Source organism: Emys orbicularis, chromosome 4, assembly GCF_028017835.1.
Source record: "Emys orbicularis isolate rEmyOrb1 chromosome 4, rEmyOrb1.hap1, whole genome shotgun sequence".
NCBI classification, from domain to species: domain Eukaryota; kingdom Metazoa; phylum Chordata; order Testudines; family Emydidae; genus Emys; species Emys orbicularis.
Genome location: NC_088686.1, coordinates 42,357,165 through 42,382,757, shown reverse-complemented (window position 1 = coordinate 42,382,757; position 25,593 = coordinate 42,357,165). Strand labels below are relative to the sequence as shown.

Genomic DNA, 25,593 nt, shown 5'->3' with positions numbered 1-25,593 from the left:
GAGCAGGAATGGGAATTTTGAAGCCTGCAGATGTTTACATTTTGGGCTCCACAGATTGAGTTTGATGACATCCCCAACAATAATGGATGACTGCCTGGGAAACCTCATAGGGAGCAGCTGCTCCAGACAGCAGCATCTTCTGGCCTGTGAAAGCACCACTAGCTGTTTCCACATGACTGGGGAAGGGGACAAATGAGTTGTCCTCAAGATGAACCAGCACTCATTCCACAGCCAGGAATGCTAGACTGAATTGAACTAGTGTTTATCAAGACCTAGAACCCAAGCAGAAAGTCTACAGATGATCTTGTGAAGACCTCTGACCAAACAGAGGCAATGCAGAGCAACAGCTCCCTCCTCGAGAAGGCAAGGGTCAGTTTCACTGCACCCACTGCTTCAAATCTGCACAGCTCTGGAAGTGTGTCCAAGCTTAAATGCTGCTGCAGTGCCAGTAAAGGCAGCACAAATTAATAATTTGGTAGGGCTCACAAACACAGAGATACTGTTGTTTTGTTCTCAGTGATGGCCCAGTGAATTTTTCAAGAAATAGATATTTAGGGTCAGATCCTCAGCTGGGGTGAGACAGCATAGCTCTGCTGAAGACAAGGGAACAACATCAATTTGCACCAGCTGAGGACTTGGCTCTTAGAATTCAGAGGATGAACCCCCAGGCTGTACCCATTTTAAAAAGCTGGTTATTGATGTCTGAGTGCAGTCCTTTTAACGCCCTAACTCAAGAGTCTGGTCACAGGCTGTTCATTATTGTGGGACAACTAGATTTTTTTTTTTTTTAATGTGTCCCCGCATGTGGACAGTGGGATGCACAGGGGCCAAGAAGTGGGTTAGCTCTTGTGCCAGTCAGAAACTTCCAGTGTGAGGCATCCAAACTCCCAGCACCAAAGACAAGCAGCCTCTTGTTTGTACTGAGACTGAAGTTGACCTGGGCACAAAAAGCTGGAAGGAAGATTGAGTTAGGTGGTGTTTTCATCTAGCCAACTCAAGCTCCCCCAAAATCTGAAGTAGACCTATTAGTACAGCAGAGGAGACAGGAATAATGACCAAGGAGATGCCCAGCTTTCTCATGTTTCTCCTGAAGTTCTTACTGCTCCACCTCCTCATCAATAGAGGTTGCTAAATCAACATTTTGACTTAGCTAAAAGGTCCTATGATGGCAAAGATGTGTGAACTACCTTTGGGACCATCCTACATAGGTACCTACTGATTTCTTACTTCTCAGTAGCAAGGGACTGGTTTGCTGCCATTCAAGTCTATATCACTGCTGGGTCCTCAGTGCCTGAGGGTATCCTGCATCTCAATCCACCCTTTACATGAGCCCCTGGCACTTCCTCCCATTGGCAGTGGGACTTCTGCAGGAAAAATCTACTCTAATGACATCACAGCATTAAGCTGATGTTCTTACTGGCAGTATAAGATACCCAATAAATTATTAAAAATGAGGCAGTGTAATGCCTGCCTGTCATATTGCCACCTGTTTATAATCCGTTGCTGTTTTTCCACATGTCAAACTAAGCAGGATTTGGTGATGTTTTCAACCCTCTCCCTCATCCTCCTTTCCTACATATCATCTCTGAGCAGCCTTGGCTAAGCCAGAGGGGAGCACTTCCCACCACAGTAAATAGAAAGAGATCATCAAACCCAGCAGTTAATTACAGTAATGACCCCCCACCATGGACTGTCAGCAGGGGATTAACTCAAAACCTTTAGCATCAAAAGCAAAGGCCTATACCACTTGAGCTGGTACCAGTAGTAGGCTCCTATCTTGTATGTGGACCGGCCTCTAGAGGCGGATATGACATACTGAGCCAGCATGTTACAATGGCAAGCAGCTGCCTAACTGAACATTCCTACATTTCCTCTATTAAAGTGACAGCAGGTCTGAACTAAGCCTCAGCCCAGCATACAGCACAGCCATCCAGCCTGGTCTGGGGATGTTAGCACAATCTCCATGCCAACAGCCTTTCGTGTTACAGATAACACATTGGAATCCGTGGAGAGGGAGTATAGCAGAACTCATCTTTAAAACTCAGACACACTCACCTGTTACTGATACTCACCCAATACATATTCAGGAGCAGGGTTGAGAGGCAAAGCAGGGAATCTGAAATGAAGGGCTTGATCGTCTTGATACATATACAAAATTGCCTCGCAAACCTTGCTCCCTCAAAGGACACACACAGCTGGGACTCAAGGCAGTTTGTTTTGGATGCTACAGGACAGTAGTAGTGAACTGAGGGGAAAGAAAGGACCTTAGGGGAAAGAAGTGGAACAAAAGGAACATTTGGGGGAAGGAAGAAAGGAATAGATACCTCATTAAAAAGCTTCCCCACACCTGTTTGAGGACCAGGTCCCTTCCCACCCACCCCCACTGCCTGGGAAGGGATGGATTCAGCATCAGAGAGCTCTCTTCACCAGACAAGCAAAGAGTTTTTGTTCTGGTTTCTCTCTCTCCCTCCACTCCCCGCTTCTCATTTGCCTGGCAGTTTATCATAGTAACAAGAAGTGCAGTTTCCCATTAGAAGAAACCTGCCTTCAGCAGAGGAATATTAATGGTTAAATACCCCAGAACTAGCAGCAGGCTTTGCAGATTCCAGTGACTGCTAAGTCTTAGCTTCCTCACACAACGCAGAGTTACTGGCAGTAGAACTGCTGGTATCAAAGGATGAATGACAGCTGTCAGCAAGGGTTCCCTATCTGTGCATCCCCAAAGAGGCTGGCCCTTCCATCAAAGAACCCAAGACAAGCAATAAAAGAAACTTGCTGCTCTCACTGTAATTATCTTTGGAGCGTCTTAGCATCTTGTGGCAGAATTGCAAGACTGATGAACTGGAACTGTCTGGCTCTGAGCTGTCATGAGGTTTGCCAGGTAGCTACACAGTGATTATTATAAGTGGTTACAGGTGGCCTGAAAGCAAGGGGATATGCAAGGATAAACAATCCTTCTGTTTGCAAAGGGCCTGGGAGACAGGCAAGGCACGATGGCTTATGGAGGGTTCAAGCCACTGAGAGACTTTCAGTTCGGCCAGGTACTAGAAACACAGCATCAGATCAGTGAAATGCAAATGGCTAGGACAGGGCGGTTCCCAGACATTCTCCAAAATATATATAAAACACCACTAATAAAAGTTATTAAATATGAAAAGATCCTTAATGTCTCAGGACACTGTGCTTTCTACAGTCAGTTCTTTCCTGCAATCAAGTGATTTTCATATGAACAGAGACAAAGACAGACGTGTGCAACCTCACCCTCCAACAGATATAAACACATACTCCTCCAAATCACACCAGTGTGGCTGCTAGACAGGCCAAAGCAAGGCCAAAGTATGACTGTAAAAATTCTAAGACACATTGCTTGGAGGACCCAGGTCTTCTTTCTGAGCAGTATCTGGCCTCGGAAATAGAATCTACTGGACCTATGGCTGGAGTCTTACTCAGAGGGTCTTTCTTGTGGTCATCCTCTGCCAAGGCTCAGACTGTGCAAACCAGTGATGAGACAATGGGCTACTATGGGGAGCAGATTCTCCGAAGTTCTCCAGAGTGGTGCTTCACAGCAATTTGACTCAAAGTGCCCAAGAGTCAGCTTGACATTTGATACTTCTTGTTTCTTATTCCCTTGTTCCAGGCTGCCTCCTGCCGCTGGCTCTAGAACTCCCATGATTCCAGCCACCTGAGCCCTGCCATTGGGCTGTTGGGATCTGAAGCCATAGGTCCCACCATCCCATAGGACAGAGGATGGAAGAGGTAGAAGCTGTGGAGAGGATCAAAACACCTGTCAAGTTTTGATTAACTGCACAGTGCTCAAAACTAAGGTCACAGAAACAGCTGAGTCATGTGGATGACCTATGGGAGCTTTAGATTCCATTTGGGGCTCTCTCCCTCCCGCTCAACAACATTAATACAGCCAGGTACATGGCCTTACCATGGGTGGGGTGGGATTGGGAAGCCTATAAACATGTTTAATCAATACATTTTTAAAGTATAGCATAGACTGATGGTCTGGCACCATGAGGGATGGGGATCAGAGTCTGTATCTGCTAAGCTGTGGGGAAGAAGGGAGCCAGTCCAGCTGACAGCATTTGTACCCACTGAGCTCCGGGGTTAAACAAAGACTCCCTGTAATGAAAAGGTTTCTGCAAAGTCATTACCAGGAGATGGACAAAAGCTGTCAAAGCTGAATCTGGTTCATATGAAGGGTTCAGGGCGGAGTTTGTTGCTATCCGAGAGTTTAACAGAGGAAAAAAAGGGGAAAGGAGTTGGGAGAGTGAAAAGTTAAAAACAACATGTGTCAAGGAGCCAACACTTCCACTGAGACAACAGATGTTGTTTTACATGCAGGAGCAGCTCAGCTTCTGGCTCTCTCACCTGTACACAATGAGCAACATTAGTGCCAGCGTCCCATATGTATACACCCTCCTCCCCATGGAGCAGGACAGGCGCCCAGCACAGAACTTCAGCAACGTGTCCCATGTAATTCCTAGGAGAAGAAAATAAAATTCATAACTAGAGGCACCATGTCGGAAGCCAGGAGAGAGATGCAGGCTATATTTGCTACACTCAGTCACAAACAAATGCTGATAAAGCTCTATATGAACAAAGGACAAATTCTGTTTTTAAAGTCTGATCTCTTATCAACCCTTAGCACAAGAAGTGAAGCTTTCTATCAGTAGAAATTTGGTTTTCCCAACATTCCCACTGGAATAAAATACTTTAGATTAGTCCTGACTGCTAGAGGTATCAGACCACAAAATTACATAATTCCAGTTACTATCTTGCTTCTTCTGTCTCCTCCATTTCAAGTGCAACATGATTTTAGTAGCTGAAGGCTCATGTACTACCAGGGTCAGAGATTAATGCTTTATACCATTTGAGAACAGGGCCTTCCAGTTTACAGAGCCATAAAACTTTATTTCTTAGTGGTCTGAAGACAGTGACTGCTAAAAATCATGTTGGAATTGAAATGGATTATTTTAATATATCGTTTGTATTACAGTAGTATCTAGAGGTCCCAACTGAGATCAAGGCCCCATTACAAAGCACTATACAAAAACATAGTAAGAGACAGTCCCTATCCTGAAGAACTCTAAACAGACAAGATACAGAACAGAAAGGGAGCTAACAGAGTCAAGGAGAGGTGAAATGACTCACCCAAGTCACATAGCAAGAAAGTGGCAAAGCAGGGAAAAGAAGCCAGGTCTCCTAAATCCCAGTCCAATGCCCTATCAACTAGCGCCACAGCCTCTCTGAGGTCAAATCAAGTTGGTAATCCAAATGACAATTGTATAGGGTTCGCTGTCTTAAGCAGCTAGGACTAAAAACACTTTTGAACCAGTACACATTTCCAAGCACTAGCCCTGAACCAGAGAGCCGAAAGAAAAAAGAAATCGATTTCTTAGTTATGTCACTTTAAAAATACCCCTTCCAACTCAGCTCGCCTCCTATTCCCCTCTACCTTCAAGGTCTCTGCTTTGCAGTATTTACCTGTCAACATGCTAGAGAAAAGCATGGCAGGAAAGTAATGATGAAAGTAGAGGACTCTGCCCATCATGAAGAAAGGGAGGTAATGGAGGAGCCAGCCCAGCATGATCTTCCCTCCACTATGTAGCAAGACTTCAGAGAGCTCTGAAATACAAACACACACTTCAGTAGATGAAACTTCACAACCCTGGCTACCCTTTCAAACCTCAACACCAAGGAGGCAGAGTGTGAACACCAGTAAGATTGGCAGGAACAGGCTTAGCAGGTCTACGTTCCAAGTGTTGGGAGGAGGGATAGCTCAGTGGTTTGAGCATTGGGTTTAGCAGGGTTGAGAGTTCAATCCTTGAGGGGGCCATTTAGGGATCTGGGGCAAAAATCTGTCTGAGTTAGTTGGGGACTGGTCCTGATTTGAGCAGGGGGTTGGACTAGATGACCTCCTGAGGTCCCTTCCAACCCTGATATTCTATGATCTAATCAAACCCTGCACTCCTCCCCATATTAAACCAGCCTTGGGTGAAACTCAGGGAGATCATCACTGAAATTGAAAAAAAAAAAAAAAAGAATGATCTGCTGCTGATAAAGCACCCCCACCTCTGGAATGTCCCTAACAAGAGTTATAACCACCATGGTTGTAAAGCAGAGACACCCAGGCACTGGAAAGTTTTAGGTACAGAGAGAGACTCAACAAATGGTATAAGATAAGTTCTGACCCACAAATTTATGCTGACCACCTGCACAAACAGAAAAGGTCCCAAATAAGTTACAATTTGGACATGAAAGATTAAAATGTAAAAAACTTGGACAGGAAGGAGGACACATAGGGGCCAGTGTGTAATTGGTTACAATTTTTGTTATGTGGGGGTGTGGGATAATGTGATAGGCTTATTAAATTTGAAGGAGATAGTTAGTTTTACCTATATAATGTAAATGAAAATCAATACTCTTTGGGAATCAACTCTGTACTGCAGTACAACAAGAAGCTGCAAGACATCAAACCCTCTGCATGACTGTGACATGCAGAGGCATCGCTGGCAACCCCCAGACGAGTGGATCATGACTGGCCATCAGGTGAAATTTGTCTATATATTGGGAGTGGTGAGCATAATAGATTTACTTAGTATATGTATTCTCTGGGTCTTGCTAATAAATAGATGTTTAGAGCACAGTTGGGTAAGGCTCTTTCGCTGGGAAAAGATCCTGCAGACCCGTAGAGTCCTTGGCCCCGTGAATAAAGGCGGGTACTTAAACTGACCAGGTTTCTCCCTGAGTCACATGGGTAAGAGTAGGTGCCCTATGCCCCGAACCCTTGGAAGGGAAAGGGTGGGAGTGCCTAAATTGACTGGGTGATGCCTTGAGCTCTCAGTAGGGTATAGGCAGGGTGCCCCAGATTGTGCAGGTAACACAAGGTTACCCACAATATCCCACCTGCATTATTCATGCAGAAAATGTATCACACAGAAATACCTACCAATAGCGTCTTCCTCAATGAACAGATACTGGAAAAGCCATACAAGATGGACCTGCAGAAGACCTGGTCACAGACCTGGCTGGTCTTGCTAACATGGGGTCCTGTAAGGACTAATCCTGCAGTGGCACAGGACAATGGACTAGATGAGGCTTAACAGGTCTTTTCAATCTCTGATTTCTAGGATTCTCTCTGGAGTAGCTTGACAGCCATCCCTGATCCTCACTGTCAGCCCATTCCCTGGAAAGTAATGTGGTCTAGTATTTAGAACCAGGGGAACAGGAGCAGGAGACCTGGATCCTATTTCCAGCTCAGTCAATAACTCACTATAGGTATGTCTACACTGCGATGAAGTACCGAGTCTCCGAGCCCAGGCCAGCTGACTTGGGCTTTCAGGACTCAGGCTGTAGGGCTAAAAATTGCAGTGTAGACATTTGGGCTCAGGCTGGATCTTGGACCCTCCTCACTCACAGAGTGTCAGAGCCTGGGCTCCAGGAGGTTTACATTGCAATTTTATAACCCCTGAGCTGATCTATGCCTGCCACGGGTCTTTTATCACCATGTAGACGTAACCTCAGTGACCTTAGCTAAAAATCTCTTCACCTTTCTGTACCTCATTTCCTACCCAATTATCTGTAAAATAGGGGAAACACTGATCTATGTCAGAGGGATATTGTGAGACTGGATTCCTTAGGGTTTGTGAAGTGCTTTGTAACCTGTGGATGGAAGAGGCTAAGGAAGGAGAAAGGGCTGTTAATATCCTCCTCCTAGTACCCTCTCTCTGTCAGCTCCCTAATGGGCACTAGCTAGCATTTCTCCTTTCAAGACAGATGTGTAATATTAATACAGCACATATCACACAGTCATGAACCAGAGAGGGATCCAACAGACCACCCCCTTCGAGCAAATGTAGGATTGCTCCCTACAGGATTTTTACTAGAGCATTGTCCAGTCCAGTTTTATATGACTCGAGGAATGGGGCTTCCTGCATTTTTCCTGGAAAGACTGTTCCATAGTTTTGTATATCTCAGTGTTGGGATGATTTTCCGGATATTTTACCTAAATTTACCTGGTTTTTCATTTCATCCCACTCCTCTTAGTTACAACCCCTTGGACTTATATGAACAATTCTTAAAAACAGACTTTAAATCAAGGCTGATGTCTTTCTAAAAGATATGCTTTAATTCAATTTAAATTTGTTGGGCTAGATGAGATATCCAAGTGAAATCTGTACCCTGTGTTATGCAGGTCAGAAAAGATTTTCATAATGGTCCTTTACAGCCTGAAAAAACTGTTAATTCCTCTCCCCTTCCTTGGCATTTACATCCTTCCAGGTATAAGATTTAGCATTTCTATAGCACTATACATTTTAAATACTTGTACTCATTGCTGTCATGTTCCTCTTGAACACATTTTGTTCAATTTCTGAGTGGTCTGATGTTCCATAGCAGAGAGAGAATCAGCTTTCCTGCAGCAGGAAACCAGGATGATAAACGGTCACAACAGTGAAGCCTACAAATGCAATAGGGTAGGAGAGCTGGACTTACCTTTGAATTCAGCTGTCAGCTGAACTCCCCTCTTCATGGCCACAATAGCGCAAGTTGCCATTAGGAGGTACAATCCAATAGTGACCAGATTCAGCCACCAGACCACCTGTGTGGGAAAGAGGAAAGGAGGAGATAGAAGTAGCAGAGTGTGCATAAGACATGATGGAAATCTAAGTGAAACCACAGAAGAGAAGGGGAAGAAAGCAGCTAGAGAAGAGAAAGGCAGGGAGCCACTGTCTCTGGGAAAGCCAGGAGAAAACTAAATATTTGCTAAAGGCAGAAGTCACTTGTTTTGCAAATCCCCCACTTACCGGGTTCCCCAGCAAATAAACTCGATAATCTGTTTCGTTGACTCCAGAGAAACGCAGGCCCTGAGGAGGAACAGGGAAAGCGTATCAGAGGAAATTAAAATAGGTTTGTGCCTAGTGAGCCCACATCAACCTTCAAACTCACTGAGGCTTCCACAGAGAGTCAGCAGTGAGAAAGGTGAGATAAGTTCCTTTTCTTGCCAACAAAAAGGTTATTTCAGCAGCGGCTGAAATGTAGTCATGCATTTTAATAAAGAGATGCAGTCCCACAGCTCTACAGTTTGGGTGCCATACCCCTATCAAAAGCACTTGCAATCAGACAGGAAGGTGGATTTGTCAGCATACCTGGTAGTTGACGGGCCAGTGCCAAGGCTTGGATGTGACTTCATTCTCCTTTGGTTTGAGGCCACTGTTTCCCTATAGGAGGTTGAGAAGAAAATTACAGTCAATAGGCAGTTGTGCTACAAGTCCTGCATGGCAGCTCTCTGTCTAGACAGGGTTTCAGGGGCATAGGAAGAATAACCCTGTTTCTGATATGTTCACAGGTGTGCATAAGCAAATACCCTAGGAAGGTTAAGCCCTTTCAGGAGCACCTAGATTTGAACGTCAGGTTTTGCTAGTGCTCCTACTACCCCATTACTTTGCAGGAGATTAGCTCCTGGAAATCCCCACAACTATTTCACTTTATTGTAAGTCACATCCCTTTCCTTACTCTGTTCTCTCATTACAGCAGCATGCAGTGATGGCAAAAAATTTCCTGGGGACTGCTTCATGCACCAGTGAGATAGATAGATGCCAGGCTGACCTGCAAATCACAATCAGAGACCAAGTTTAGGTCCCCATTCCATATATATTGCTGTGTATCTGGAAGCCTCTCCCTCTAATTGCACCAATTGTACAGACACTGGAAAGACAACAACTCTGCTCTAAGGCTGTTAAACAACAGGAAGTAAGCCCACCATCTTCAGAACGCAGGTAAAGTATACTGGTTTGAATCTGAGACCTTCCCACTAAACTCCAGATATAAACCAAGCATTAGGCTCTAGATCATCTAGAGAGAGAAGGAGCTGGGCAAGGAGCTTCACAGTAACTGCCAGCACTAAACCTGGCCCAAGATTTACACGAAGCAGTGACCTGTGAAGCAGCTAACACCTGATGGTAAATAAAGGATTAGATTCAGAGTCTGCATCCTCTAAAAGTATGCAAGCAACTTTCCATGCCTGATTATTTGTACCAGCAAAATGGCTTTTTAATGCCCTAAACTGCATGCACACAGCCAAGCGTACAGAACCTCAGAAATGAAAACCTGGACATGGAGTATCAGAGGCTGTGATTTGAAAATTTGGTCCAAAGTATTTAATCAGTTTTCAAACAATTCTCCTTTCATAGTTTCTATAAAAAAAGTACACATAGAAAACTACAGTAAGAGAATAGTACACAGGCAAGCACTCAAAAGTTAGGAAATGACAGAATTAAGGTTGCCTATGTAACCTTAATTCAGCCCTCTTGTGCATATGCATTACAATAATGTCTTTAATTACATGATCCCATAATATTTTTTTCACAGGACTCCTGTCACTGCGGCTGGCCACTAGAGGGAGTGGAGTCACACATTTTGCCAGTGGGTTTACAGCTATTGCTGGCAGCAGAGGAATACTGAGGCTAGGTCTACACTACCCGCCTGAATCGGCGGGTAGAAATCGACCTCTCGGGGATCGAATTATCGCGTCTTGTCGGAACGCGACAATCGATCCCCGAATCGACGCTCTTACTCCACCAGCGGAGGTGGGAGTAAGTGCCGTCGACGGGAAGCTGCGGAGGTCGATTTTGCCGCCGTCCTTACAGGGGGGTAAGTTGGCTCCGATACGTCGAATTCAGCTACGCTATTCGCGTAGCTGAATTTGCGTATCTTAAATCGACCCCCCCCTGTAGTGAAGACCTGCCCTGAGACTCAGGAACCCTGGGTTCCATTGCAGGATCTGAAGGGAGTGGAATCTAGTGGTTAAGAACCATTCTGTATCTGCTCCTGCCACGCCTAACCCCTTCTGCCTCTGACCCCTCCAGTCTGTCCTCATCTCAGTCTCCCCACTGCCTGCTTTGACCCATTCCATTCCCCCTGCTCTGCCTCCCCTCAGCTCCATGTCTCATAACCTCACCCCACAGCTCACAGCTGCTCATCCCAGTTCCTACCATCCCATTGCTGTTCACCCCAGTCTTCCTGCTACTCCCTGAACCCCTGTCTCAGTCTCCCTCCCCACAACCCCCCACAGGCCTGGATCGTCACCCATCTGCAGATCAGTCAGGTTATTTTCTCCTCCCTGTTGCCTGGGTCAGCTGGGCGCCAGCAGGGAGAGCACTGAGCGCACACGAGAAAGAGTCTACCTGCTCTCAGTACTGATATCTAGTGCCACAGCAGCCCCTGGCAACCAGGAGGAGCAACTGCAGGGAAAGTCCTGCTCAGGCCACCTCCCCATGATGTGAGTTTCATGGGGACAGCAACAGACATATCCTGGACACCAGGACAACAAACCCCCTACTAAATTTCAAGTCGCTGCTCCAAGTGATGGAAACAATATTTGCTTCTCAATTAAATGGTTTTAAGGGTGGATGTTTGGGTTGTTGTTTTTTGGCAACATGGGAAAAACAAGTATTTTTTTCCTCAAACCTCTGAGAAATGCCTGAATTACTTTTGCTGAAATCTTTCAGTAAAATTCCACCTAAGGCAGACAACTGGCATGGAAAATTTCAGTTAAAGTTTGCCAACTGAAAAAAGTCTTATAATAGAAAGCGTCGCTTAACTATAGGCGTTTCTCCCTATGCCACCCAATACTTTGTGTACATAGATTTGTGCGTGAATATATACACATGTGCTCCCCCAGTGAATGTTGGTCATCATCAATGCTTTTTGCTAGATGGAGCGTCCATCAAAGAGCATGATCATGTCACCCTCCAGTAGCTGCATCCTAGAGGACACTCATAGCTTAAAATTACTACACAAATGTGAATGTTTCCCAGGTTACTACCAAGACCAAGTATTCTCTACATTTTTCTTCTCCGGTTCTTTATTGCTGAGAATATGTGTGGAAGAAGCAGGATCGTAGCTATTTAACAGCTCAGCTACTCCTATAGGTTTTCCTTCAGTCTGAAATAAGAGTCCTCATTTCGAGACAAGAAAATTATTTCTATGAAAACAGTTATGTTGATATTTCCTTACCTAAAGCAATATTATAACTGGTTGCCATGGAAATGATTAGTATTAATAATGTTACTGAGCATTCCTAGAGCCCCTTTCATTTCAAAAGAGCTTTACAAACAACACATTAGCCTCAATCTTTTGTAAGGTCAGTATCATCCCCATTTTACAGATGGAGAAACTAAGGCACAGAAAGGAGAAGAGACAAGGTCATACAAAACTGTCTCAGGTGAGAAGACTACAAGAGCAGTCAAACTCTGAAGAGAAACAAATCTGCTTTTTTGCAAACATCCTCAGTGACAAAGAATGAGGGGAGAGGAAAGCAGAAAACAGAACATGTAAGAGTTTTTGAAACAATGGGTTTTTGTCTTTTTAAATTTTTCCATCAGATGTTAATGTATCCCCAAGTGTTTATCCACATACTTTTATGGCCCCCATCACTGCACTATCTGAGTGCCTCATGAGCATTAATGAACTTATCTTTACAACCGTCCCGTGAGGTAGGGAAGTACGAATATCCCTGTCTTACAGAAGAGAACATAAGACACAGAGAGATTAAGTGACTTGCCCAAGGTCACACAAAGTCTATGGAACAGCCAGGAACTGAACCTAGATCTTCCAAGTACCATTTTAGAACTTCAACCATAAGGCCATCCTTCTTCTCTAAGTATAAATCCTTGTAACCTATGCCAATATATATTCTGTCCTATCTTGACTGCTGCTATTCCCTGGACATCATAGTACAGAATGTTTCTTTTTAGCTCAAGAGTTAAAAAACAAACACACACATGACAATCTAAAATAAAGCGACCCTACCCGGATCATAACCATGTGGGACTCCAGGAGAATCTCTGGGAAGGAGGGTTTCAGAACATCCAGACTGATATTAGGCACTATGGAAAAGAAAACAGGTGAATTAGAAGCCTGTACATGCTACCTTCCCTTAATACATACACACACGATAAACCCTCTCCTCCTGTATCAAATCTGTGAGTAACCTTCTTCTGGTACCTCCTTGGTTCTCACTGCATTTCATTCATATTCTAAACACAACCTCTTGCAGTCAAGAAAGTATCCCCAAGTGAATTTCACAACTGATCTACTCTTTGATTTCCCACTGTACTTTCAGAAGCGTGAGAAACAGATAAAACTCCCTGAAATAAACAGTCTCTGTGTTTAAGCAGAAATAAGAGCCTCACTGTTCATAGACTATTCTTTATCCACAGATCAGCCATGAGTGGGAGAATGCAAAATGCATGACAATGGGAGAAGACTCCAGACCAAATGAACAGCTCAGAATTTATTTCTCTTGGGTTGAATATAGTACTTCTGAAAGGCTACAAAATGTTAGCGGGTTTTAACGAGGTCAGAATCAAGCAAGTTGTGTGATAAAAATCAGGGTGTTGAGTAACATGTAAACCAAGCAGACAGTGAATAAGGCTGTGACACAGGTCTAACTTTTGGATTGTGCTGGAGGGGCTGTATGTCACAACTGGCATTCTCAACTCTATTCTTACCCCATGTCACAATTCTAGCAACCTCATTATTCGAATGTTCCTGGAAAAGAGAATGAGGCAAGTATGGAATAGGGCAGTGAAGATCCTACACTTCCGAAAAATCATCTAAAAACTTCTACTATACACTTGCATTCAGAATAGCTCCTTCAATTAAAAAGCTGTAAGGGGGGCTTAAAATAAGTCTCATAGTGAACATAGTTGGGGGAAGGATAGCTCAGTGGTTTGAGCATTGGCCTGCTAAACTTAGGGTTGTGAGTTCAATCCTTGAGAGGGCCACTTGGGGATCTGGGGCAAAATCAGTACTTGGTCCTGCTAGTGAAGGCAGGGGGCTGGACTCGATGACCTTTCAAGGTCCCTTCCAGCTCTATGAGATATAATATATGGAGATATACCTCAGTTACAACTTTAACTATCAAGTTGTGACCAGCTCTTCTATAATACTTCACCCTTCTGCAGGTCCTGAGGATCTCAAAATGGTTTATAAACACCATATCTCACCATCCCCCCATTTTACAATACAGAAATGGAGGCAGAGTGACTGGCCCAAGATCATGCAACAGGTCAGTACCAGAGCTGGGAACAGAACCCAGGGATCCCAAACATTGAGTGCTTTGCTCTGACCTCTTGATAACCTCACTCTCCCCACCCAAAAACAAGCAAGCCAACCTGCATATTGTCCAAGAGTTTTCATCACTTACGCTTGGGATTGATGTGATCTTCAACATTCCAAAGGGCATTGGGAGTCTCCTTCACATATGGAGTGCAGGTGACTTCCACCTGTTCCCAGCCCCTGAGGAACAGCAGGACAGTCAGTCACCTACCTCCCGAAGGAGAACCACTATTTACAATTCAATTTTTCATTCAAATTGACATTCCTTGCCCAAGTTCAGCTATCAATTAGCACCAACTGCAGCATCCAACCTAACAGATTCATTTCTGTGTACCCAGAAGTCCTCCCTTATCAGAGTATAAACAGAAACTGGACTGGATTTGAGAAGTGTCTAAGGTCACAAGACTGCTGTATATATGAAGAGCAACACTTCCATATTGGGGTTCCTCAAATTAGGTACCAAAATCCATATTTAGGTACATAAATATGTGGCTTAATTTTCAGAGGAGCTGAGTATCTGTAGCTCTCATCAACTTCAAGTCAACTTTTAGATTCTCCCCAGGAAAAGCAGTCACCATTACTTTAAAAATCAATTCATACCTAGAGCAACTCCATTATAGAAACAAAGGAATTGCCATAGTGGATCAGAGCAATCGTTCATTTAGTCAATTATACTGTCTCCAAAACAGACAGTACTAGATGCTCAGAAAAATATGAGACCCTTAAGTGGGAAACTACAGAACAACCTCCCTATAGGTAGGGTGACCATATTTCCCTATGCTGAATACAGGACACCTGGTAAAATTACTCGTATTCAAGCGAGTTCAACAGCAATCAATTGTATAAATGTTCAAATTAACATCAAGTTGACTGAGCCCGTTAAAAAGAAATACTGCGTAGTTGGATTCTTTTTATTTACTTTCTTATCTTTAAGGCTTTAGGGTTCACACGGGGAGAGGTGTCACACACCGCCCACCCCCTCACGCACACACACGGGGAGGGGTAACACACAGACTCCCATACACTTCTCTCACACAGGGAGGGTGACCGACTGACCAGACCCTCCCTGCCTGGTGCTCTCCACCCTCCAGGCCTGGCTGAGGCCCCGGGACAGACCCGTTCTCCTGGTACCTGGCACCATGTCTTCCCAAGGCAACACGTCAGGGGCATGCAGGGTCACATGCGCCCTCTCCCCAGATTTCTGCCAGGGTTCACACCAGAATGTGGCCAGCAGCAGCCTTTCAGCCCTGTGTGGGAGGGAAGGGACAGCAGCTGCTTCCAGCCACAGGGGAGGAGGAAGGGGGGGGGGGGGGGGATGACCTGGCCTGTGTCTTTGCAGAGCTCATCTCTTCCCCCACCCATACCGCTCCTGTGTGGCTGGAAGTAGCTTGTCCCTTCCTGCCAGCACAGTGTCAAAAGGCAGCTAACATCTCCAGACTGCTGCTGGCCACCGACATAACCCAGCCGCCTCCTATCCCCTGACTACAGCACAGGCAGGAAGGGGTTAAGCCCCAAGGATGCATTGTGCACCAGGGCCCAGGGAACCGAACTGCAGGGACTTCAGCAAACTCCGCCAGAGAGGTGGCTCAGCAGAGGAGGGTGCTTAGGGGATGGAGCAGCCCCACATTCCCTGGGGGCAGGACCCAGGGTGTGGGGGGGGGCAGGCGAAGTGGGTGCTAAGACCTTGCCCCGGGAGCTGCTGTGGCGCCTGCAGGGTCGGGGCACGAACAGGCTGGAAATCGCTTCCCCTCCGCCACTCCAGAGCTTAGCTGAGGGGCGGAGAGGCTTCCCCGTGCCAGCGCTATGCGGGGCTTTGGCACATGCAGGGCTCAGCTTCTCTTGGCCAGCGCCTCGGAATAGAGGGTCTTGGGGTTTCCCGGGGCGCCAGCCCAGCCCGAGGCAGTGGGGGAAGGAAGAAGCCTGCTGGCCAGGCTGTTGATAAGCTGAGCACTCCAACCAGGGGCTGGTTCTCTGCACAGTGCTGGGAGTGCCCCGCTGGGAGGGATATGGAAGAGCAGCAGGGTTCGGGGGGAAGGGTGAAGGGGAAAAGCAGGGAGAGGACAGCAAGAGGAGAAGCATTTAAAGGGCCAATGGGTGGGCAGCAGAGGCGACATATAACCGGCTGCCGCCTGGCGCCTGCCCACACTCACCAACCACTGCAGCTCGCAGCATACAGCCAGTGCCAGCCAGAAACGGGACGGAGAGCGGGGCCCTGCTGGCTAAGAGCCAGCATGCAGCAGGGGCTGTGCTGAAGGACCAGCAGGAGGAGCAGCCAGCCCTGCATGCTGCATCTTTGCCCCGCCACCAGCCTTGCACCCCCAACCCCACCGTCGGCCACTTGACCAGCCCGCCATCCCCCCCATCACTGCTGAGCAAGTGGCTGGCAAGCAGGGATCCGGCCAGCAGCAGGACCCACCAGGACTGATGGGGGGGGGGGGGGAGGGGCAGAAAATATGGGACAATTTTCCGTTTTTAAGAAACAGTTGGGACACTTGCGGGAAGGCTTAAATACTGGACTGTCCCTTTAAAAACGCGACATCTGGTCACCCTACCTACAGGAGAAGTTTCTTCCTATCCTGTTACAGGTGGCTTACTTCCTGAAGCATGAGCTTTACATCCCTTGCAATTTAAAAGAATCGTAACTTAATTGCTGATGGTCCCATAATCCATACAAATGTCTAAACTTTCTGCTATGCAGTTGGCTTTAATGTTGTCTTAATGTTGTATTTTTGCTATGCAGTTGCAGTTGGCTTTAATGTTGTGACAATTAGCTCCACATGCTAAGTTTGTGTTGTGTACAAAAATATTTCCTTTTTATTTGAATACTGATGCCAGAGGCAATCAATCCATTCTGAGACAATGAGTTCAAACTCTGGGATCCTTTTTTTATATCAGCCTTATTCCACATGCTACCTCCCAGGAGACTGGCCTACAGGAACAGTCTTGATGACTGTAATGCCTCAGGCTATTCAATCACCAACCATCAGTGAAAGCACTATCAGTGTGCATGCGCATTTACAGAGACCTGGAACAAATAAAAACCTTTCCTCTTCCACTTGTTGCATCTGCTCTCAAACTCCAGATCTGTGCTCACACATAGGAGAGAAGGGTGTGGGACACTCTTGTGGTCCAGGTCTTTCCATTAAAAAATGAATAGGAACCGATATAAATATAACAGCAAGGGATTTGGATAGTTCAGAGGATTGTGGATTGGGACAACCTTTAGGTCACTGGTGGCTCCTACAGCTAAATGAGCTGGTGATGTAAGAGTCGCAGTTTCCAAGGGTCTATGCTGCAACCATTCTCAGTACAACGGTCTCCCATGCTGGCAATTTTTTTTGCAAAGGCCAAGGATTGACTGGTTTATGGAAAATGAACTCATCACTCATGCCTAACACTAGCCCCACTTGAACAGGGCTGAAGCACACCCCCATGCTGATGTCTGGGATGGACCTCTTGGTTAAGGACTTTATTCTCCAGAAGTGCCATTTGCTAGCCCCTTCACTGTAGTAGATTTCATAACCCTCATCCAAGATTTCACTCGGATTTTCACTTTTCAGACGCCCCTTTCCTTTTAAGAATAGAGGAAAAATATAAAGGTGTGTATTCTCCGGTCCAGATTAAAAAGTGCCACTGAACAAGGGGATCTGGTGTCAATTGTGTAAGAAAAGGAACATCAGCTGCTAGCATGAGACTTTTGGCAGGAAGAATCACAAGCGAGGCTCAGAGATTATTTACCATTTTGGCAGCGTCTTCCCAGAGGACCCAAGTATGCATCCTGTGGCCAGATGGGTCAGTCGGATCTGACTCCGTAGGACTTTAATGCGTTTCCCAGCCTTCCTGCCCACCACCTCAATCCGCCAAAAATCGTTGGCATCTCCTGTTCCATTCTATCATTCAAACACATCACCAAAAAAAAAAAAAAACCCAAAAGCACGTGTCACTGGAGAACAAGAGACAGAAAACAGGAGCTTCTGAAACTTTACAGTGTTGACAAAACTGAGTGGATCAGACCCAGCTTAACCTCCTGAGTGGTAACAATAGGGATTCCCCAGCAGGAAGATAATTTTATAGACACCAGCAATGCATGATGTATCCATGCTTACTATCTACCTACATATTTTCCTCACCAATTCCAAAATTCTTTGCCTCAACTTCATATGTGGCTCTCAAGATATGAAGTTACATTTTAAAGGGATTTTAAACTGGATGGTTTGGCTGGGCAGCATAGTGGGTTTATTGAATAGTCTCTTGCCTCTGGGCATTTAAGACTCAAAGCAGATTTCATTTACAAAAGTCAGAGCACTGCTCAGTTTAGACCCTAGAAGCCATTTGTCTATATCACAAGGCGGTGTACAGAAAATAATACCTGTCAGTGCAGCTTTAAAGTTAGAATTTAAAGAGTCTGGTACTGACAAAGCTAGGGTTGTGGTGATAGTTTAAAGCTGTTTCTTTGTATGTGCACATTTTGGAAAGATCTTAATATGTGCTATTCTAATTCTTACACGCCGACATACATCATATATTAACCTGTGTAATGAGCTCCAACTTCCATTATAACCTCCCATGTACTTTCATGCATTGTAAGTGTTCTCATGGATAAGAAACTGGCTAAGAGACAAAAAACTAAAATTAAGAGTAAATCTTTTGTCTTGGGATGAACCTCCCTCAAGTGGAAGAAGAATTATTCTTACTATTCCGTATCCAGTGACCTGAAGGTGCTTCCTTGTCATGGGGGCCTCATGCTGGTGACTGTGAAGATTTCTAGAAGTCCTGAAATTAATTACAAGTAAAACACAGTTTTCAATTTTACATTGAGAATGGTTTGTGTGAAGAGCTTTCATTTTGGTCACCAATAAAGATTCATTTATACAGATTCCATTGCACTTTACAGGCATTACAAATTTATTTCTGAACCATATACATATAGGAATCACTTCACAGGCCACAGTCAACCACCTCTGGAGGAGTTCAAAAGCGTACTGACTATACCACACTACAGTTTAGGACACAGAAATGAATAGTTCAAATGAAACTACTGGGAGGCAGAATTTTAAGAAGAATACAATTACCCAGGGCACTAGGGCTAACATCCCTGTTCTTGTAAAAGATGCCATGAGGTCTTTGAGGTCTTGACCACTCTTGATAGTTAGTTCTATTTTCCATGCAAAAGACTGCACCCTCTAGCACAGTGTTTCTCAAAATGGGGTCGCCACTTGTGTAGGGAAAGCCCCTGGTGGGCCGGGCCGGTTTATTTACTTGCCCCGTCCGCAAGTCCGGCCGATCGCGGCTCCCACTGGCCGCGGTTCGCCGCTGCAGGCCAATGGGAGCTGCTGGAAGCGGTGGCCAGTAAGTCCCTCAGCCTGTGCGGCTTCCAGCAGCTCCCATTGGCCTGGAGCAGCGAACCGCAGCCAGTGGGAGCCACGATCGACTGGACCTGCGGACGGGGCAGGTAAACAAAACGGCCCAGCCTGCCAGGGGCTTTCCCTACACAAGCAGCGACCCCAGTTTGAGAAACACTGCTCTAGCAGCACAAAATCTCCTAGCACCATGCTGAACCATTAGGCTAGGACTCAAAAGAAAAAGTATCACTTGCTGCATCATTTGTGCAGCTCCTAGGTTTTTCTCGGTTCTTCTATCCCAGGCCCAGCCCGCCTCTGAATGTGAGAGTTGACAAGATCCAGTGTGGCCAACTCATGATTTTATCATGACTCTCATATATTTGGTGTTTTTCTTAAAGCCCCAGCTGCTGGAATCACATTATTATTTAAGAATCTCAGCTTTCCCTTACAAAAAAATAAGTTTCTAGCTCTTATGGTTGCAGAGAAAAGTTTGAAAACATGGACCCTGAACAAGGTTCAAAAGCCAAAAGGCCAATAAAAAGCACCCAACATTTATTATATTTAAAATCTCATGATTTTTTGGGGTCTGATTAATGCTTTTTGAATGCTTGGGGAAGGCAATACTGAAGGTCACAGAGTAATATAGCACAATTTGCAGGTCAATAGAAGTCCTATTTATTTAAAGAAATGAATGCTCAGAGAGGGCAAACTCCTCTGTTGCACAGTGAAAGGAGGAGAAATGCAGATTTAAAACCAGCACACCAGGGTTCCTTGCCATTCATTGAAGAGGGAGGACTCAAGACAAGCCTGCATATCATTTTAAACAGTTTCATGGCTGTAGTCTCAGTGTCTGACTGGAACTTCAGCAGGGACATGCCAGGTACACAAGGCAATAAATGAGGGTACTTTTTGCCCCATATTCCTGGTATGTTAGGCAAAAGTTAAGGACTTATCTTGCTTGACAAACTGGAAGAGCAGGAAAGATCTGGGCACAAACAATAGAATTAATGGTCTGAAATTCCTGTCTTGCTGTGGAATAGCCCTTAACTTTGCATACCATGCAGCTGGACAGATTTCTCAGGAGCTGCAAATGGTTCTCTCAAAAAGAAAAATACTTCATCGTGATGAAGCTGTTTAGAGGTCTCATCCCAAGAAAAGACAGTGGCTCAGAGATCCCATTCAAAATATGGGACTGTACAGAGGGAAACGTCACAAATCCCAGGCTGGGAATAGAGATATGGAGAAAAGTCTACAGCAGAGGCTCTCAACCAGGGGTCCAGGGCCCTCTGGGGGGCTGCAAGCAGGTTTTAGGGGGTCCTCCAAAATAAACCAGAGAGCAAGGCCAGCGTTAGACTCGCTGGGGCCCAGGACAGAATGCCGAAGCCCGAGCCCCACAGTGCGGGGCTGAAGCCGAAGCCCAAGCCCCACAGTGCGGGGCTGAAGCCGAAGCCCGAGGAACTTAGCTTTGCGGGACTACTGTGGCATTGGGCCCCAGGCAACTTCCCTGATTGCTACCCCCTAATGCCGTCCCTGGCTTTTAATCTACTAGATATGCAGAAAAACAGTTGTTGTGGCAGAGGTGGGCCAGGGAGTTTTTATACCATGTTGGGGGGAGGTCAGAAAGAAAAAGGTTGAGAACCCCTGGTCTACAGCACCAAAGGACTTGTTGAAGGTTTGTGCTAGCCTAATTCTAGTCATTGGCAGGTCCGATCTCACACCACCATCCCCATTTACCAATCCTATGGCAAATGCTAATTCTGTTCAACTCCCAGAAAACATGTATTGGGAGATACAACCTCTTATATTTTTCTATTATTTCTTAAACACCTTACTCTTTGTGCTCCAGCCGAATAACATCTCCATGCCTCACAAACTCCACAGAGCAGGAAGGATCTAAATGATCTGCTGGCAGAAAAACAGATAATAGCACCGGGTTTAGAAAAGGAATCAATACTCTTAGAGACCGTTTCAGTATGCTGATCCCCAGCCAAACAGGGGATGCACTCAGCAAACTCACGTCACTGGACCATAGACTCGGTGCAACCCCTAGAATCAGTCCAAGGACCAGTCCCAACTGTTATTCCTGGAACCATATAATGGAAGTGTCCAGACAGCAGATACTGTCCTAAAATAAAAAGATTGGCTGCCCCTGGGTACATCAGAAAGGCTGAGAAAACAACACTCAATGTTCAGTACATATATACTTTAAGTATATACCAAGGATTTTTTTTTTTTTTTTTTTTTTTTAGCAGTAGCCAATCAACTTTAATCTTATTAGGCGCTGCTAGTGTAGGAAGGAAACCCTAGATACCAAGCGTGCTTCACATATAGTTTCTGTGTTCTAAGATGTGGTCTGCATAGACAATCAGTCCCAACGTGTAATATTCCATTTTTACCAAAGCAGCCTTCCACTCAGATCAATGGACTATTGCATGCTGGGATCCGCAAGCTCTGTGGGCCACACATATGAATTAAAGAAAATGGTAACTGCAATCTGCCCCATTTTATACCTATAATTGCAGTCCTTGGTCATCTGGCACATTACTAATGCAGCCATCAGTTGGGCAAAGTTAGGACATCTCACCTGTACAGTCTTGAAGGAATATGAAGATGTGATTGATAATCTCCCTCACCTCCAATAATCCTTTGTTATTTGGGAAGAGATCCCAAGAATATAGTAGTAAAAAAATAGAAGCACCAGTTAGACAGTCCACTTTGCTAGAGTTCTGTTTACCTGTGTTGGAATCATGTTTCTTTATAACCCACAGGTTGTTCAAGTCCTTGTGTAAATAGGCAGTGACCTGGAAACATAATGATAAACCATTTCATTTCACCAACAAGTCAGGGTCTAGCCAAAGTACAAGATCCATCAATCAGCAGGGCAAAAATACCAAGTGCATCCAGTGCTGATACAATAAAATTAAATACAGGATAACTTTGTGATGTTGTCCCTGAATTACAAAGTCCCGGCTCTTGGACATTGCTTAACCCAGACACATCCTTCACTTGTTTAATAGAGTTATGTGTTACCCATGTGTGTCACGTCACTTGTAGCTGCAACATCTCTGTCTCTTTTCCCTATTGCTCTGCGAGTGCTGTGCATCCCTGGTAATAACTTCTAAGTCATATCACAGAAGCACAGAAATGTAGGACTGGAAGAGAGTCATCAAGCCCAGAGGCCTGCGCTGAGGCAGGACCAAGTATACCTAGATCATCCCTGACAAGTGTCCTTGCCATCCCTGAAAGGTGGCCAACTTGTTCTTTAAAACCTCCAATGATGGGGATTCTACAACCTCCCTTGGAAGCCTACTCCAGTGCTTAACTACCTTTACAGTTAGAAAGTTTTTCCTAATATCTAACTTAAATTTCCCTTGCTGCAGATGAAGGTAGGACAAGAAGTAATGGACTTAATGACCTATCTATATGGTTCTATCTCTTCTCTCAGTCCTAGTTCAGAGGCTCTTTCCACAACAAGATCTTCTGTTCTGCAAACACGAACTTCCTGATATTCCTCAGTTGGTATCAGAAATCCTGGGCCTGACATCTCGATCACTTCCACAGCAACAAACTGTAAATATCACCAAGGGATGGTTAGAATTGCTGATTGGGAATAAGCAGCAGGTGCAGACACTGAGATCCTATTTCTAAAGTAACTGTTCCGAGTGATCGAGAATGGAGGAAAATGAAGCAAATAACTGTCTATCCTCAACATCTTTCATCTGAGGATCTCAAAGCACTTTACAGACACTAATGCATGCATTGCAAAGCACGTCTTCTTAGGAAATCTGCTGAGGAAGCAGATATTGCTGGGGTGATGCTTACAGAAAATGGGAAATTTGCTTTATTTTTGTGCTGCCTCATTCACTAGTATTATGTGTTATGGGGTTGCTGATTCTCGCTTTGGTTTATTATAATTTTAATTATTTTTCAGAGGTGTCTACAGAGTTCAGACTGGTGCCTCTTACTACTGTTAGTTTATAAATCTAAAGAAATATAAATCTAATCTAATAAACGAACCCTCACAAACTCCCCCAGTCATTTTCATCATTATCCTTAAAACAGAAATAAGAAAATTGAGGCACAAAAGGAGGAAGTTACTTTCCAAGATCACAGAGGAGGTCAGTGGCAGAGCTGGGAACAGAAAGCAAAAGTCCTGACTCCCATTCCTCTGCACGATGCCCCCTTCAAAATCAAGAAGTGGATTTGTTTTAAACATAAGGATTTTCACTCTTTTCCATGAGGTGGCAGCTGCTCTTTCTTTTTATGTTGTCTTGGCATGCAAGACAACCTCCTTATTTTAATGCATCTTTAGTATCGCAGGCCACCCGTCCTGGTGTAAGAGTGCTATGAATTCAGGCACCTGTACTGCTAGGATTTCCAAACAAGGGCAAAGCTAAGCACCCTATCCCCACCCCCTCATGTGGTTCTCAGAGGCCAGCATAGGATATAAATACTTATGTGGCCTCTATCACTATTATGTCCAAATGCTCAGTGCAGTAGGTCTTTAGGAATGTCATGCTAAATCTCAAAAGGGGAACTGTAAAGAGTTGCACCTCCCCAAGCAGCGTGATAAAAGAACATGACAGCGGGAAAGAGCAGCTGCTTTTATTAGAGCAGGGGTCCCCAACGCGGTGCCCGCGGGTTCCATGGCGCCCACCAGGGCATCCATATGCGCCCGCCTACTGGCCGCCGGACAAGCAGCTGCCGAAATAACGCCGAGAAGCGTCAACGTCAGGAAGCGCTACCGCCGAAATGCCGCTGATTTTCGGCGGCATTTCGGCGGAGACGCCTCTTGATGACGCTGCTTCTCGGTGGCATTTCGGCGGCTGCTTGTCCGGCGGCCACAGTCCTCGGCGGCTAGCCGTCCGGCGCCCGCCCCACGGAAAAGGTCGGGGACCACTGTATTAGAGGATATAAATCTTCTGGAAGCTCCAAAGTCAGCAGAGCATGCTGGCAGCAGTGAGAGATAGTGGTAGAGTGACACACTGACCTGCTGCTGACGAGCCCCCACACCCTCGGGGTACAAGTGCCAGTGTGAATGAAGGTACCCCCCTGCCATCCGAAGGTTCTTCATTGTGATCACAGAACCATAGGCCAGGTCTGAAAGGGGAGACAACAGGTCTTAAGGATCTCTTCTGTAAAACATCATCTCACAGTCAAGCTGTAGTACAGTAACTCAAGGTATAGACACTTCTCTTTCTTTTGAGGCAGGCCTATTTTCCTTCTCATGCATAATTATAGTCAGCTACCAGGCAGCATCAAATTCACTTAGTGGCTCTTCACCACCCTCCCTTATAGTCCCTAGAACATAGAAGGGGAGGACAACCGGCATTAGGACCCAGGAGGTGGGGTCCAACTGCAAAGTCACTGAGCCAGAGGGGCACCCTCCCTCACCCAGACAGCTCTGCTTTCATAGAAATTGGGGAATAAAGGGGGGGGAGGGGAGCAATGGCATCGTGCCTCTGTTTGTCCCTCTGCCCCTCCAAACTATGCCCATGGGCATCCCCAATCCTGCCCCTGTACAATGATTTACCTCTCCGCCAGCTCTTCCAGGCACTGGAAACGACTCACCTGCACTGCTGGGAAGGGGCATGTCACTGCTCTTGCAGTTTCCCTTTGCTTCCCTGTCATTTTCTGTGGGGAAGCAAAGAAATCTGCAGGGGACATGAATTCTGCACACACACAGTGACGCAGAATTCACCCAGGAGTAATAATATGTATCTAAGAGATTTCATATAAGGTATCATATGTAAACTGGTGAAATGCTGGTCATGAATATCATTGCATGATGCATGTATGGGTTGTGGTACAAAGAATTAGGTATATGTCCTGGAAATATACTCTTAAAATGTATTTTGGAGGCAGTGCATAAATCAAGCCTGTCCTAGACAAAGGAATATGGATTCTGCTGTCTGACTGGCTTGATTACAGGAGAGGACAATGAAAGTACATTTACATATAAGGTAAACAAAGCAACCAAGCTAACAAGCGGGGGAAGAAAGAGCTTAGTAAGCACATGGGGACAGAGCCTGCACCCCCAGCAAATCTTCCTGGGCTGGAAGCATAGACAATGGACTGTGAATACGTACCAGTGTGCACCAGGCCTTTGTGGATCCCTGCA

The 25,593-nt window shown here is 45.4% G+C and overlaps 1 protein-coding gene across 1 annotated transcript in view; it reads right to left on the bottom strand.

Annotated features, from left to right (window-relative positions):
- Window positions 1–3,657: 3,657 nt before the first annotated feature.
- Window positions 3,658–25,593, bottom strand: part of POMT2 (protein O-mannosyltransferase 2) — a 41,174-nt gene continuing 19,238 nt past the window's right edge. The window contains exons 9-21 of the mRNA XM_065402840.1: window positions 24,463–24,572; window positions 22,207–22,273; window positions 21,305–21,374; window positions 18,825–18,903; window positions 17,869–18,020; window positions 14,219–14,310; window positions 12,820–12,896; window positions 9,156–9,227; window positions 8,814–8,873; window positions 8,503–8,608; window positions 5,494–5,634; window positions 4,378–4,489; window positions 3,658–3,763 (exon numbers count right to left, since the gene is read on the bottom strand). Of these exons, the coding sequence (XP_065258912.1) occupies window positions 3,658–3,763; window positions 4,378–4,489; window positions 5,494–5,634; window positions 8,503–8,608; window positions 8,814–8,873; window positions 9,156–9,227; window positions 12,820–12,896; window positions 14,219–14,310; window positions 17,869–18,020; window positions 18,825–18,903; window positions 21,305–21,374; window positions 22,207–22,273; window positions 24,463–24,572 (1,244 nt within the window). The remainder of the gene's footprint in view (window positions 3,764–4,377; window positions 4,490–5,493; window positions 5,635–8,502; window positions 8,609–8,813; window positions 8,874–9,155; window positions 9,228–12,819; window positions 12,897–14,218; window positions 14,311–17,868; window positions 18,021–18,824; window positions 18,904–21,304; window positions 21,375–22,206; window positions 22,274–24,462; window positions 24,573–25,593) is intronic.